The sequence below is a fragment of the Salmo salar genome, chromosome ssa02, assembly GCF_905237065.1.
Source record: "Salmo salar chromosome ssa02, Ssal_v3.1, whole genome shotgun sequence".
Classification (NCBI taxonomy): Eukaryota; Metazoa; Chordata; class Actinopteri; order Salmoniformes; family Salmonidae; genus Salmo; species Salmo salar.
This window is the reverse complement of record NC_059443.1, coordinates 29628334-29644891: the sequence shown is the minus strand read 5'-3', so window position 1 is coordinate 29644891 and position 16558 is coordinate 29628334. Positions and strand designations below refer to the sequence as shown.

The following is a 16558-nucleotide window of genomic DNA, read 5'->3' as shown; positions in this document are numbered from 1 at the left end:
GCAATTGTTTATGGATTATATTTCAAGTCGCTATCTGTGCTGATGTGTGTGTTCCTTCCTCCCAGGCGTGCGGCCACTCTGCTGACAGTGCGTCAGGGGATGATGTCAGCGCGGGGAGACTTCCTGAACTACGCCCTGTCTCTGATGCGTTCCCATAATGATGAGCACTCTGACGTTCTGCCTGTGCTGGATGTGTGTTCTCTCAAACACGTGGCCTACGTCTTCCAGGCCCTCATCTACTGGATCAAAGCCATGAACCAGCAGACAACTCTGGACACGACACAGATGGACCGCAAGAGGTACTGACTCCCCTGGAATGGATGGACATGTTTACACTGACTCTTTCTCGAATGTCTTTTCTCCATTCCTCCATGATTCCTCACCTCTGACCTTGGCTTCTTCTGCAATGCTTTTTGAGAAGGAAGCGAGGACGTGAGGAATCAAGGAAAGCCTAATTGAGAAGGAGCCACTGACTCCCCTTAGAAAATGACCCGCATGTCAAATATTCAGTGTGATTTAACTCCATTCGTTTACCCCACAGGAGCCGTGAGATTCTGGAACTGGGACTGGACAATGAAGATTCTGAACATGAGAATGACGAGGACACCAATCAAAGTAAGTTCATCGAATTATGAATGATATGCTTTTATATTAGTGTGTTCTGTTTGAAGTGTTCTCATACAGGTGTCGTATTATTTTTCACCTCAGTTTGATAGCCATTTTAAGAGTTACTACTCCATTGACATGTGGAGCACTGTTAGGTTGTTTTCTGGTATTGGAAGGCAGACAAGCCAGAAGAAAGGCAGTTAGGCAGAAACGAGGCAAAAAGAAGAGGGCAGCTCCCAAAGGTACAGTTAAGTTCAGATTAGACAAACAGTTTTGCCCTTTTTGAGTCACTTAAATCTGACAAACGACACTTAAACTGTTTGCTCAATCAGCCACCTTTAGTCACTGTTAGTGAATCTACAGTGCTGTGAAAAAGTATTTGCCCCTTTTCTAATTTTCTCTACTTCTGCATATTTTTGATACTGAATGTTATCAGATCTTCAACCAAAACCTGATATTAGATAAAGGGAACCTGAGTGAACAAATAACACAATTACATACTAATTTTATAAACAAGGTTATGCAAAACACAATGCCCCTGTTTGAAAAAGTAATTGCCTCCTTACACTCAATAACTGGTCGTGCCACCGTTCGCTGTAATGACTCCAACCAAACTCTTCTGTAGTTGTTGATCAGTCTCACGTCGCTGTGGAGGAATTTTGGCCCACTCTTCCATGCAGAACTGCTTTAACTCTGCGATTTTTGGGGTTTTCAAGTATTAACTGTTATTTTCAAGTCCTGTCGCAACAACTCAATTGGAATTAGATCTGGACTTAGACTAGACAAGGTATTTCCAAACTGGGGTACGCGCAATGCCATCAGGGGTACACCAAATAAAAGTGATTTCACATTTTCAAACAGTGCATTTTATATTTTCCAACGGGGCTATACATCTGGGTGTTTTTTTTATTTTTTATTAAAATGTTTTTTTTATAATTCTCGCCTGAGTAGCCTCGTTTCACTGCTAAAAATGGAATTAAAGCATCTAGTGTTCAGCGAAATAACACAATGTAAAATACAGGTAGCCTAGTCAAATAATTAACATCCAATCACATTAACCGTTACTCTCTCGCGGGTAACCTTCACTCTTGCGCGGACGTTTAGAAATAAAACATGGCAATTAGAAAAATAAGCAACAAGTTTTTTTATTTTTTTGCCAGAATAAAGACGACTTTCGAGTAGTAAGACGTGTATAAAAGCAACAGATACCATTTAATAAGAAGGGGCTAGAAGCATATTATATGGTGAGCTACTGAGTGGCTAGGACAGGCAAGCCCCATACTATTGTGGGGTAGAGGTCGACCGATTAATCGGAATGGCCGATTAATTAGGGCCCATTTCAAGTTTTCATAACAATTGGAAATCGGTGTTTTTGGATGCTGATTTGGCCTATTTGTATTTTTTTTTTTTTTTTTTTTTTTTTAGACCTTTATTTAACTATGCAAGTCATTTAAGAACACATTCTTATTTTCAATGACAGCCTAAGAATGGTGGGTTAACTGCCTTGTTCAGGGGCAGAACGACATTTTTACCTTGTCAGCTCGGGGATTCAATCTTACAACCTTACGGTTAACTAGTCCAACGCTCTAACCACCTGCTTTACATTGCACTCCACGAGGAGCCTGCCTGTTACGCGAATGCAGTAAGAAGCCAAGGTAAGTTGCTAGCTAGCATTAAACTTATCTTATAAAAAAACAATCAATCAATCATAATCACTAGTTAACTACACATGGTTGATGATATTACTAGTTTATCTAGCCTGTCCTGCGTTACATATAATCGCTTAGGTACACGTTGCTCCAACCATAAACATCAATGCCTTACTTAAAATCAATACACAAGTATATATTTTTAAACCTGCATATTTAGTTAATATTGCCTGCTAACATGAATTTCTTTTAACTAGGGAAAATGTGCCACTTGCAAACAGAGTCAGGGTATATGCAGCAGTTTGGGCCGCCGGGCTTGTTCCGAACTGTGAAGACTATTTCTTCCTAACAAAGACAGCCGACTTCGCCAAACGGGGGATGATTTAACAAAAGCGCATTTGCGAAAAAAGCACAATCGTTGCACGACAGTACCTAACCATAAACATCAATGCCTTTCTTAAAATCAATACACAGAAGTATATATTTTTAAACCTGCATATTTAGCTAAAAGAAATCCAGGTTAGCAGGCAATATTAACCAGGTGAAATTGTCATTTTGCGTTCATTGCTCGCAGAGTCAGGGTACATGCAACAGTTTGGGCCGCCTGGCTCGTTGCGAACTAATTTGCCAGAATTTTACGTAATTATGACATTGAAGGTTGTGCAATGTAACAGGAATATTTAGACTTAGGGATGTCACCCGTTAGATAAAATCCGGAACGGTTCTGTATTTCACTGACAGAAAATGTTTTGATGATAGTTTCCGGATTCAACCATATTAATGACCCAAGGCTCGTATTTCTGTGTGTTATTATGTTATAATTAAGTCTATGATTTGATAGAGCAGTCTGACTGAGCGGCGCTAGGCACCAGCAGGCTCGTGAGCGTTCATTCAAACAGCACTTTAGTGCGTTTGCCAGCAGCCCTTCGCAATGCATTGCGCTGTTTATGACTTCAAGCCTGTCAACTCCCAAGATTAGGCTGGTGTAACCGATGTGAAATGGTTAGCAGGTTGCGCGCTAATAGCGTTTCAAACGTCACTTGCTCTGAGACTTGGAGTAGTTTTTCCCCTTGCTCTACATGGGTAACGCTGCTTCGAGGGTGGCTGTTGTCGATGTGTTCCTGGTAGGAGCGAGGAGAGGGACGGAAGCTGTACTGTTACACTGGCAATACTAAAGTACCAATATGAACATCCAATAGTCAAAGGTATATGAAATGCAAATCGTATAGAGAGAAATAGTCCTATAATTCCAATAATAACTACAACCTAAAACTTACCTGGGAATATTGAAGACTCATGTTAAAAGGAACCACCAGCTTTCATATGTTCTCATGTTCTGAGCAAGGAACTTAAACGTTAGCTTTCATACATGGCACATAATGAAATTTTACACCAAATGGAACATGTTTCATTATTTATTTGAGGCTAAATTGATTTTATTGATGTATTATATTAAGTTAAAATAAGTGTTCATTCAATATTGTTGTAATTGTCAATATTAGAAAAAAAAATAAAAAATTGGCCGAATTTTTTTATTTTTAATGTAATTTTTTATTTTTTTTTAATCGGCATCGGGTTTTTTGGTTCCTCCAATAATCGGTATCGGCGTTGAAAAATCACAATCGGTCGACCTCTATTGTGGAGGACTTCATTCTTCCTGCTGCCGTGGATAAGGCTGGGACAATGCTGGGGGAAAAGGCCAAAAAAGCTATACAGACAATTTCTTCATCAAACAACACTTTCACGACGCATCAGTGAATTATATGCATTACAGCTGGATGAGTCAACAGATGTGGCGGGCCTGGCACAGCTCCTGGTATGTCCGTTACGTTTTATGGGGGGTCAATTAAGGAAAACCACTGGAAACCAGGACATGAGAGGATATTTTTAAAGCAAGGCCCCTGAACTCTCGTGTAGTTTCTGCATTATGCAATGATATGGGCAGCGACCATGTAACGCTTTTACAACATACAGAATTCCGCTGGTTATCAAGGGGCAAAGTATTGACTTTTATTTATTTTTATTTATTTTTTAATTTGGAGACGAGCTTAGTTTTATTTACTGACCATTTTCACTTGTCTGACCGCTTGCATGATGACTAGTTTCTCATACGACTGGCCTATCTGGGTGATGTTTTATCTCGCCTGAATGATCTGAATCTAGGATTACAGGGACTCTCCAACTATATTCAATGTGCGGAACAAAATTGAGGCTATGATTAAGAAGTTCGATTCCCACGGGTGGGCCAGTACAATTGTTTATTTTTTTTATTTTTTTTAAATGTATGAAATGTATGCATTCACTACTGTAAGTCGCTCTGGATAAGAGCGTCTGCTAAATGACTAAAATGTAAATGTAAATTGGAGCTCTTTTCTGTCTACATTAACAAGGACAACACACAGGTCTTTCCTGTGTGCAAATGAACTCAAGCTTACGGACAATGTCAAATGTGATGTAGCGAAGCACCTGAGTGAGCTGGGTGCTCAATTACGCAGGTACTTTCCGAAACGGACGACACAAACTAGATTCGTTATCCCTTTCATGCCCTGCCTCCAGTCCACTTACCTGATATCTGAACAAGAGAGCCTCATCAAAATTGCAATGATATTCTGTGAAAATGTAATTTAATTTAATGCCAGATTTCTGCAAAGGGCTGCGCTCAGAGTTTCTTCCCTTGGCAAATCGAGCTGTTAAGACTGATGCCCTTTGCAACCACGTACCTATGTGAGAGTGGATTCTCCGGCCTCACTAGCATTAAAACTAAATACAGGCACAGACTGTGGGAAATGATTGAAGACTGCAATGTTGGGTTGTATTGGAGAGACTCGGAGTTATGTGCATCCTTTCAAGCACACCCTTCTCATTAACCTGTGGTGAGTTATTCACCATTTTTGATGAATAAGGTTTTATATGTAAGATGGTTAAATAAAGAGCAAAATTGTTGATTATTATTTGTGCCCTGGTCCTATAAGAGCTCTGTCACTTCCCACGAGCCGGGTTGTGACAAACTGACTCATTCTAATGTTTAATGAATGTATTGTATTGTGGCAGGCTTACAATGATGGCAAAAAAACATTTGAGAGTGCGCTGACCCTGGTGTTAGAGGGGGGATGCAGCTGGAGGTTGAATGTTTTAAGAGGTACGGGACTATTAAAAAGTTTGGGAACCACTGGGCTAGACCATTCCAAAACTTAAAATGTGTAGTTTTTTTGGCCGTTTTCATGTAGACATGATTGTGTGTTTTGATCATTGTCTTGCTGCGTGACCCAGTTGCGCTTCAGCTCACAGACGGATGGCCTTACATTCTCCTGTAGAATTCTGGTACAGAGCAGAATTTATGGTTCCTTCTATTAAGGCAAGTCGTCCAGGTCTTGAGGCAGCAAAGCATCCCCAAACTAGCTTCTAAAGGTAAGCAGGGTTGGTCCTGATATGTCCCTGGATGGGATTCCAGATGCTGCTGGGAGTGGTGTTGAAGGGCCAGTAGGAGGCACCCTTTCATCCGGTCTAAAAAAATTGCCCTGTGTAGGGTGCTGTCTTTCGGGATGGGACGTTAAATGGGTGTCCTGACTCTGGTTACTAAAGATCCCATGGCATTTATTGTAAGAGTAGGGGTGTCATGTAGCAACAGCACGTCATCAGAAACCGACGTATGTTGTTGAACGCTGTCGAACGCTGAAACCTGAAGTAAAGACCTCGGTTTAAAAGCCTGCGGCTCTGTTGGGCTACATTTTTGTGAGCGCTGCTATCTCTCCCGGGATCCTGCAAGATTCCGTATAGGGGGAGAGACACGAAAGCCTAGCTGGCTCGGCGTTCTCAAATGGAGGCCACTATTGAAAGTTTCCAGCGTTACAGGAGCTGTGTTTACTTTGCTTTGTTACGGGGCAATGTGGACCACGCTGACTTTCAATGTAGCAACTGCTTGCTTGCGGAGGACTACAGGAGTGAAGTAGCTACTCTTAACAAGCAAGTAGCAAACCTACATAAGCTGCTGGGGAACCCACGGCCACCTACTTTTTCCTTCCACCCCAGTAGCTGGACGGCACTCTGGTCTGGTGGAAGTTTTGCCGCCGTGTTGGCTCTCCACAGCCGACTGGCTGGTGCTAGGCAGGGTTCCATCCCCGACGGGTTACCCCCTTCCCTGGGGAACGGAGCTGATCTCGACCCAACCATCCATGGAGGTACGTCACTTGGCGTGGAAGTCGAAGAAGGCGTTCTCTGGCAACGAGGGTCTCATGGAGATGTTGAACCTGGAACTGACACGGACCAAAAACAGCTTTGCCGCCCTGGATCCAGAGGTTCCGGCACCTTGGTCCTTGGTGGCTTCTCAAACAAGATCGGATCCGGAGGTACCTGCGTCTTCGTCCTCAGTTCTGTCTCCCTCTCCGGTGGCTTCTACCTCAGGTTCAGATCCTCGGAGCTCCCAGCCTCACCAGACAGTGACGCTGCCTGAGAGACCGGCCCATTCAACATCACCAGCTGTCATCATAGGCAGCTCTATGGTAAGAAACATCTCGGTCCCCAAGGCAAAAACCCTGTGCTAGCCAGGAGCACAAGTACAGGACATAAGGCTGCTTCCGTCTGTTCTACCACAGATGCCCAGAGCTGACACTGTCATAGTCCATGTGGGGTCAAACGACATCAGGAGGGCTAGCTCGGAACATTTGAAATTGGATTTTAAAGAACTGATTTTAGCATTAAAGGACTCCAAAACACGACCAATAACTTCAGGTCCAGTGCCATCGTGTGAAAGATTCAGCAGACTGCTGGCATTACACATCTGGCTAAAGGACTACTGTAGCTCTGCTGGAGTCACTTTTATTGTTAACTTTGACACCTTCTGGAAACAGAAGATACTCTACAAGAATGACGGAGTCCATCCAAATCATCTTGGCTCCTGGACTGTCCACGCATTTCAAGGCTGTGTTAAAACAATGACTGGTAAATGATCCAAGACCAGCTCAGTTAATCCCTACCATTGTGACAATGAGTCGTCATAATGCTGCATCAAATGTACATGATCTTAGGGGCATTGGCAAACGCAATGCAAGTAATTTAATTTATGTACCCCCTAATTGCACCAAATGCATCCGTTTATCCTACAGCTATTGTAAGCAGTAGTCATGAGCCTATAAACCAGAGTTACACTGTTAGCACTGAGGCGGTGTTAATAATAGGAAGACCACTTTATGCAGCTCACCCTGCACTATCCGCTCCAATGGAAATAACATGAGTAAGTCTACCTCTGTTTTTAATGCTTTACTGGGAAGCTTATCAATCAAGCAACCCAGAAAAGTGCTTAAAAATAGCCCATATTAACATATGTAGCCTAAGAAACAAGGTCCATGAAGTCAATGACTTGCTTGTAACAGATTACATTCATATTCAATCTCAAACTCACTTAGATAACACCTTTGATACAGCGGTAGCAATACATGGTTATAACATCTACCGAAAAGCCAACGGAGGCGATGTTGCAATCTATATTCAGAACCACATTCCTCTAAAGCTTAGAGATGATCTAATGTTAAATACTGTCGAAGTAATATGGCTACAGGTTCATCTGCATCACCTAAAGCCCATTCTTGTGGGAAGCTGCTATAGACCACCAAGTGCTAACAGTCAGTATCTGGATATGTGAAATGCTTGATAATATATGTGATATCAACAGAGAAGTGTATATATTCTGGGTGATTTAAATATTGACTTGCTATCATCAAGCTGCCCACTCAGGAAAAAACCTTGAACTGTAACAAGTGCCTGCAACCTGGATCAGGTTGTCAGTCAACCTGCCAGGGTAGTTACAAACAGCACAGGAATTAAATCATGTATTGATCACATCTTTACTAATGCTGCAGATATGTGCTTTAAAGTAGTATCCAAATCCATATAATGGAGTGATCACAATATAATAGCAATATCTAGGAAAACTGAAATTCCAAAGGCTGGGCCTAATAAAGTGTATGAAGTCATACAATAAGTTTTGTTGATGTAAAGAATATTTGCTGGTCTGTGGTGTGTAATGAGGAGCAATCAGACGCTGCACTTGATGCATTTATGAAACTACTTATTCCAGTTACTAATAAGCACATTAAGAAAATGACTGTAAAAACTGTTTAAATCCCCTTGGATTGATGAGGAATTGAGAAATTGTATGGTTGAGCGAGATGAGGCAAAAGGTATGGCAATTAAAGTCTGGCAGTCCAACTGATTGGCAAACGTACTGCAAATTTAAGAAAATGTGACTAAACTAAATTCACTATGAAACAAAGATAAAGAACGATAGTAAAAAGCTTTGGGGCACCTTAAATGAAATTTGGGGGGGAAGCTTACTCGGCTCCTTCAGTCATTGAATCGGATGACTCATTCATCACAAAGCCTACTGATATTACTTGAATGACTTTTTCATTGGCAAGATAAGCAAACTTAGGGATGACATGCCAGCAACAAACGCTGACACTACACATCCAAGTATATCGGACCAAATTATGAAAGACAAGAAGAGAATTGTACTTTTGAATACCGTAAAGTCCGTGTGGAACGAGGTGAAAAAATTGTCTGTCAGACCCTGGTGGCTTGTCATTGTTGATAATCTAGATAGAAAATTACTGAGGATAATGGCAGACGATATTGCCACTCCTACTTGACACATCTTTAATTTAAGCCTACTAGAGAGCGTGCGCCCTCAGGCCTGGAGAGAAGCTAAAGTCATTCCGCTACCCAATAATAGTAAATCCCCCTTTACTGGCTCAAATAGCCGACGAATCAGCCTGTTACCAACCCTTAGCATTGTATCTGGTCAAACAAATTGACAACAGAATTTCAGCATGCTTATAGGGAAGGACACTCAACAAGCACAGCACTTACAAATTACTAATTGGCTGAGAGAAATTTATAAGATGATTGTGGGGCCTGTCTTGTTAGACTTCGGTGCAGCTTTTGACATTATCGATCATAGTCTGCTGCCAGAGAAACTTATGGCTTTACACCCCCTGCTATATTGTGGATAAAGAGTTACCTGTCAAACAGAACAGAGGGTGTTCTTTAATGGAAGCCTCTCAAATATAAACCAGTTAGAATCAGGAATTCCCCAGGGTAGCTGTTTAGACCCTTGCTTTTTCCCCAATATTTTTTCAATTTTTACTAACGACATGCCACTGACTTTGAGTAAAGCCAGAGTGTCTATGTATGCGGATGACTCAACACTATACACGTCAGCTACTATGGTGACTGAAATGACTACAACACTCAACAAAGAACTGCAGTTAGTTTCAGAGTGGGTGACAAGGAATAAGTTGGCCATAAATATTTCTAAAACTAAAAGCATTGTATTTGGAAAAAACACTCACTAAACTCTAATCCTCAACTTAATCTTGTAATGTGGAAATTGAGCAAGTTGAGATGACTAAACTGCTTGGAGTAACCCTAGATTGTAAACTGTCATGGTCAAAACATATTGATGCAGTAGTAGCTAAGATGGAGAGAAGTCTGTCTATAATAAAGTGATGCTTTGCCTTAACACTATCAACAAGGCAGGTTCTACAGGCTCTAGTTTTGTCGCACCTTGACTACTGTTCAGTCGTGTGGTCAGGTGCCACAAAAAAGGACTTAAATAAATTGCAATTGGCTCAGACCAGGGCAGCATGGCTTGCCCTTGGATGTACACAGAGCTAATATTAATAATATGCATGTCAATTTCTCCTGGCTGAAAGTGGAGGAGAGATTGACTTCATCACTACTTTTATTTATGAGCTGTCTAAACTACTGGCACACAGCTTGGACACCCATGCATACCCCACAAGACATGCCACAAGAGGGCCCTTTACAGTCCAAGTCCAGAACAGTCTATGGGAGACACACAGTACTACATAAAGCCATGACTACATGGAACTCTATTCCACATCAAGTAACTGATGCAAGAAGTCAAATTAGATTAAAAAAAAACACCTTATGGAACAGCGGGGACTGTGAAGCAACACAAACATTGGCATAGACACATGCATGTGTATATACACAATAACGTACGCACTATACAGACACATGGATTTAGTACCGTAGATATGTTGTAGTGGTGGAGTAGGGGCCTGAGGGCACACAGTGTGTTGTGAAATATAAATGTATTGTATGTTTTTTAAATTGTTTAAACTGCCTTAATTTAGCTGGACCCCAGGAAGAGTAGCTGCTGCTTTGGCAGCAGCTAATGGGGATCCATAATAAATACAAATCTCAGGGTCCTGGCTAATTTCCCCAATCTGTCCATCATACCATCACGGTCACCTAATCATCCCCAGCTTTCTATGGCTCATTCACCCCCCCCCCTCCTGTAACTATTTCCCAGGTCGTTGCTGTAAATGAGAATGTGTTCTCAGTCAACTTACCTGGTAAAATAAGGGTTCAACAAAAAAAATAAACATGCTTGACCATTGGATAAAGGTCTTACTATGGAATGCAGTGTTTGGTTTTCGGCAGGCGTAATGGGACCCACGTCATCCAAAAAGTTATACTTTTGACTCATCTGTCCATAGAAATTTCATTCTTCAGGTGCTTTTTGGCTAACTTGAGTCCACTTTTTGGATGAGATGGGTCCCATTATGTCTGGTGAAAACCAAACACTGCATTCCACAGTAAGAACCTCATACCAACAATCAAGCGTGGTGGTGGTGGTGGTAGTGTGATGGTTTGGGGATGCTTTGCTGCCTCAGGACCTGGATGACTTGCCTTAATGGAAGGAACCATGAATTCTGCTCTGTATCAGAATTTTACAGAAGAATGTCAGGCCATCCGTCTGTGTTGAAGCTGAAGCGCATCTGGGTCATGCAGCAAGAAAATGATCTAAAATACACTATCCTCCATGAAAATGGTTAAAACGACATTTTTAGTTTTGGAATGGCTTAGTCAAAGTCCAGACCTAATCCTAATTGAGACAATGTTGTGGTAGGACTTGAAATGAGCAGTTCGTGAAGCCACAAAGGTTGCTGAGCTAAAGCAGTTCTGCATGCAAGAATGGGCCAAAATTCCTCCACAGCGTTGAGTGACTTATCAACAACTACAGGAAGCATTTGGTTGCAGTCATTGCAGCTAAAGGTGGCACAACCAGCTATTGAGTGTAAGGGGGCAATTACTTTTCCACACAGAGGAATTGGGTGTTGCATCACTTTGTTAATTAAATAAATGAGTATACATTTTGGTTTTGTTAACTCGGGTTCCCTTTTATCTAATATTAGATTTTAGTTGAAGTTCTGATAACATTCTGTAGCAAAAATGGAGAATATCAAAAAGGGGGCAAATACTTTAACACGTCACTTTAGGTCATGGCTCTCCGTACCTGTTCATGGAGAGCTACCCTCATAGGTTTCACTCCAACCCCAGTTAAGTAACCTGATTCAGATTATCAACCAGCTAATTATTAGAATCGGGTGCGTGTGATTACAGTTGCCGTGAACCTGCAGGACGGTAGCTCTCCAGGAACTGGGTTGAAGAGCCCTGATATAGGTGATAGGCGGCAGTTTGAACTATGTACATATTTTTTTTGGCCAGTCTTTCCCAGTGATCTTTTGCAGTGTGGAGAAATGCAGGGAAGCAGTGCTGACCTCTCTCCCTCTCAGGTTCCACGCTCCAGGATAAGGAGGATGACCCGGTCCCCGCTGAGACGGGACAGAACCACCCGTTCTTCCGCCGCTCTGACTCCATGACCTTCCTGGGCTGTATCCCCCCCAACCCCTTCGAGGTCCCCCTGGCGGAGGCCATCCCCCTGGCAGACCAGCCTCACCTCCTGCAGGTTAGTGCATTTCTTTCATAGGTCGTTATCAATAAAACGTCACAATAGTGCAGAGCGTTAGATTTGGCTGCTGGGGGGCAAAGAGACCCCCAGCTCCACTAAAACCATTGACAAGTACATGCTGTTTTTAAGGGATTGTTAACTATTTGGTTTTAATATCATCACCTTGAAGAGCATAGTCAGAACTACACAGTTCTGATTATTCCACATTTAGCTCTATCAGAGTTAAACAACAAGTAACTGCATGTTTTTCATGATCAGTAAACATCAATTGATCATGTATTTTCAGATACATGAGGGTAACCTATCATTTGACATCTAGCTAGCTAAGCAAACTGTCACTTGGCTTGCTTCATCAGAGGTTCGGCTTTTGGAAAGTGCTTGACATCGGCAAGTCCTCGTCAAATTGTCATTTGGACTACTGTCGTCACCTCTATAGATGCCAAGCAAATTAAACAATATTAGGATATAGTCTTCTAGTTTATCCCCTGAAAGTGAGCTTGTTAACTAGCCATATTGATGTCATGTTATTGGCTAGCCAATTTGACGGGGTCCATAAATCATGTTTGTCAGCAGCAATTGCGATTTAACTTATGGATGGTGGCAGTATTGAGTCGCTTGGATGACTGACGTGCCCAGAGTAAACTGCCTCCTACTCACTCCCAGAAACTAAGATATGCATATTATTAGTAGATTTGGATAGAAATCATTCAAACAGTTTTAGAAACTTCAGAGTGTTGTCTGTGAGTATAACAGAACTCATATGGCAGGCAAAAACCTGAGAAAATCCAACCAGGAAGTAAGTTGTAGTTCTATCTAATCCCTATTCAAACTACAGTGTCTGTGGGGTCATTTTGCACTTCCTAAGGCTTCCATTGGCTGTCAACAGCCTTTAGAAACTTGTTTCATGCGTCTCCTGTTACTGGGCAGAGAATAGGAGCTCAGTCTATCAGTGGACTGCCTGGGACCAGTGAGTTGTTTACTACATGGGCACGTTTGGCGCGCCGCTCCTTCTTTTTCTTCTGTAATGAATACGCTATTGTCCGGTTGGAATATTATCGGCGTTTTATGTTAAAAAGACTCTACGGATTGATTGTAAACATCGTTTGACACGTTTCTACGAACGGTAATGGAACTATTTGACTTTTTGTCTCTTGTTTTACGCTCACGCGTTATGCCTTTGGATAGTGATCTGTACGCACGAACAAAACGGAGGTATTTGGACATAAATATGGAGTATTTCGAACAAAAATAACATTTCTTGTGGAAGTAGGAGTCCTGGTAGTGCATTCCGACCAAGATCAGCAAAGGTAAGGGAAGATTTATAATGCTAATTCTGAGTTTAGTTGACTCCAGAACTTTGCTAGTATCTGTATAGCTTGCTTTGATGGTTGAGCTCTGTACTCAGAATATTGAAAAATGTGCTTTTGCCGAAAAGCTATTTTAAAATCTGACACAGCGGTTGCATTAAGGAGTAGTATGTCTATAATTCTTTCAATAACTGTTGTAAATTTTATCAACGCTTTATGAGTATTTTTGTAAATTGATGTGCTCATTCAACGGGAGTTTTGGTGGGAATACATTTTCTGAACATCACGCGCCAATGTAAAATGGGGTTTATGGATATAAAGATGAACTTTATCGAACAAAACATGCATGTATTTTGTAACATTGAGTCCTGGGAGTGTCATCTGATGATCATCAAAGGTTAGTAATTAATTTTAGCTGACTTTCTGTTTTTTGACGCCTCTCCTTGCTTGGAAAAGGGCTGTGGTTTTTCTTGTTTAGGTGCTGTCCTAACATAATCTAATGTTTTGCTTTCGCCGTAAAGCCTTTTTGAAATCGGACACTGGTTAGATTAAGGAGAATCTTATCTTTAAAATGGTGTTTAATACTTGTATGTTTGAGACATTTTAATTGAGATTTTTGTTTTGAATTTGCCGCCGTGCACTTTCACTGGCTGTCGTCATATCGATCCCGCTAACGGGATTCAAGCCATAAGTTTTAAACACCAAAAAATGTTAAAGGGTTTATGTTAGCTAACTTCACTAAGTAGGTCTCTGATGGTTGGAGAAAAAAAGTACATAAGGTCTACTTAGCACTATGTTTAGCCAACTGTACAACGTTTCTACCTGTAGCTTGCAAAGTAAACGTCACACCAATTTGTAAGTCGCTCTGGATAAGAGCGTCTGCTAAATGACGTAAATGTAAATTATCAGCTAACAATAGGCTTACATCGGCAAATGTGCCCCTCTGCTGCTTGACAGGCAGAGCCCACAAAGGATGGGGAAATGAACCTAAACCACTCATACTTATCACATATAGTTAGTTCACTTTTCACTCAAATATCTAACTAAAGGTTATTGAGAGACGTCAGGGTAGCCTCAACATATCTGAAATGACATGACCAATTGATGTTTACTGATCATGACAAGCATGGTTACTTGCTGTTTAACTCAGAGCTGAATGTGGAATAATCTGAACTGTGTAGTTCTGACTATGCTTTTCATGAGGTTAAGATATTACAACCAAATAGTTTTAACATTTATTTAACAACCCCTTAAACGGATATTAGTTGTCAATGGTTTTAGCGGCACTGGGAGTCTCCTTGGCCCCCAGCAGGCAAATCTAAAACTCTGCACCTTATTATGACATTTTATTGATTACTATATAAGAGGGAAATTCAATTAAAGTTTAATTAAAGTGACATGTGCAGGTGAAGTCCTAACGGGCTCCCAAAACAGCCTCTTCTGTATAATCCTTAATGCAGTGTAATTGATGCAGACAGTAATTGTTAACACAGCTATAGAGCTTCTTTGCCTACTTAACCCTTTATGGGGCAAGCAGTGCAATATACACTAGAAGTCAATAAATCCACCACTACCAATATGTTGTTAATCTCTGTTTTTAGTTTGTTACAATAATATGACGCTGCAACTTATTTTACATTTTTCTACCTCCCAGCCCAATGCAAGGAAGGAGGATCTGTTTGGCCGTCCTAGTCAGGGCCTGTACTCGTCCTCATACACAGCAAGCAAAGGCCTGGCCGAGGCCACCCTGGACCGCAGCTGCCTGGAGGTTAACATGGGCTCCTCTCAGGTATACAAAACGACCTGCCCGCCCTGCTCTAATACGCTTATCATGCATCCTTCCTTTATCCCTCATCCCTTCAATCAACATGCATCCTTCCCTCATCCCCCCCCTTCCCTCCTTTCTTGAAAGAATCACTGGTCTAACATGGCTGGATTGGTGAAAGCAATGCAATGGAAACTGGAAAGCTTGCTAATGCCAATCCATGTTAGATCAGTGATTAGTACTTCATGGAAGGAAAGATGCATCAAATTATTGGAGCAGAGCCACAGTCTTCACAGTACATTTCCATCATTAAAAAAAACCCATTCATTATAGCACCATTCACCACAACCACAGCTGTGTTGTGTCCTACAGATCCTACCCACCAAGATGTCCTACTCAGCCAACCTGAAGAACGTGATGAGTATGGAAACTAGTCAGCGCGGCAGAGAGGACCAGCCCATGGACCAGGAGCTAGTGGCTCCAAAGCCAGGCCCCTCACCCCACGACCTAGCTGCCCAGCTGAAGAGCAGCCTCCTGGCTGAAATAGGCCTCACTGAGAGCGATGGACCCCCGCTCCCTTCCTTTAGGTATGGTACACGTGGCTAGTAAATAAATGAAAATCCCATCTAGGTTTGCTTTCTCAGGTCGCTCTCTTTTTGCTTCAGTACGGAAACAATGAATATAGTTGGGTTACGAAAATAAATTAAAACGTTCTCCCTCTTTGCGTCTTACAACTGCATATGTAAATGTTCCTTACGCTCCCATCTTTGGTATTAACATCTCTGTGCCCTCTCCTGTGTTTTCCAGACCCCACTGTAATATTAACCAGGAAGTATATCATCTCTCTGTCCTCTCCAGACCCCACTGTAGTTTCATGGGGATGGTGATCTCCCATGACATGCTGCTGGGCCGCTGGCGTCTGTCTCTGGAGCTGTTCGGACGCGTCTTCATGGAGGACGTTGGAGCAGAGCCTGGATCGGTATGCACACTCAGGGATTGGTGTTTAAACACTTATACTGTATTATATTTACAGTATTTCCCCTGCCCCAAACCATTAATACAATGAAATCCACAAAAATATACAGCTAGACAGACAAAATAAAGAAAAATACCATTACCAAGATGATGGGCTAGACAGTTTATGAATTGCCTGGCTGGGCTGTTGAACAGCGCATTGATGATTCAAATGGAACTGTTAACAGGCTTTACCTGTGGATTATCGTGAATAACTAACAGCTATTAACCAATCAGCATCCAGGATCCAAATGTACGCTTTTAGAACGGTAGACAAGTCACTACAGCTTTCTGTCCCCAGATCTTGACAGACAAACATGTAATAAAGAAAAGTACAATTACCAAGATGAGATCAGGACTAAAAAACATCTGTTAAACATTAAAAACAGTTGACGATCTAACCAGACATTTAATCCTGCCTGTCTGATCCCGTCCCCAG

The 16558-nt window shown here is 41.8% G+C and overlaps 1 protein-coding gene across 25 annotated transcripts in view; it reads left to right on the top strand.

Annotated features, from left to right (window-relative positions):
• LOC106579145 (E3 ubiquitin-protein ligase UBR5) overlaps positions 1-16558 on the top strand; it is a 51017-nt gene that overhangs the window by 26241 nt on the left and 8218 nt on the right. For 17 of the 25 annotated variants that reach the window (XM_045701854.1, XM_045701830.1, XM_045701848.1 and 14 more), the window contains 7 exons: positions 66-299; positions 542-615; positions 762-848; positions 11858-12030; positions 14995-15129; positions 15478-15692; positions 15913-16084. In XM_045701854.1, the coding sequence (XP_045557810.1) occupies positions 66-299; positions 542-615; positions 762-848; positions 11858-12030; positions 14995-15129; positions 15478-15692; positions 15913-16084 (1090 nt within the window). The remainder of the gene's footprint in view (positions 1-65; positions 300-541; positions 616-761; positions 849-11857; positions 12031-14994; positions 15130-15477; positions 15693-15912; positions 16085-16558) is intronic. The other 8 variants (XM_045701859.1, XM_045701852.1, XM_045701849.1 and 5 more) reach the window with 3 other exon arrangements.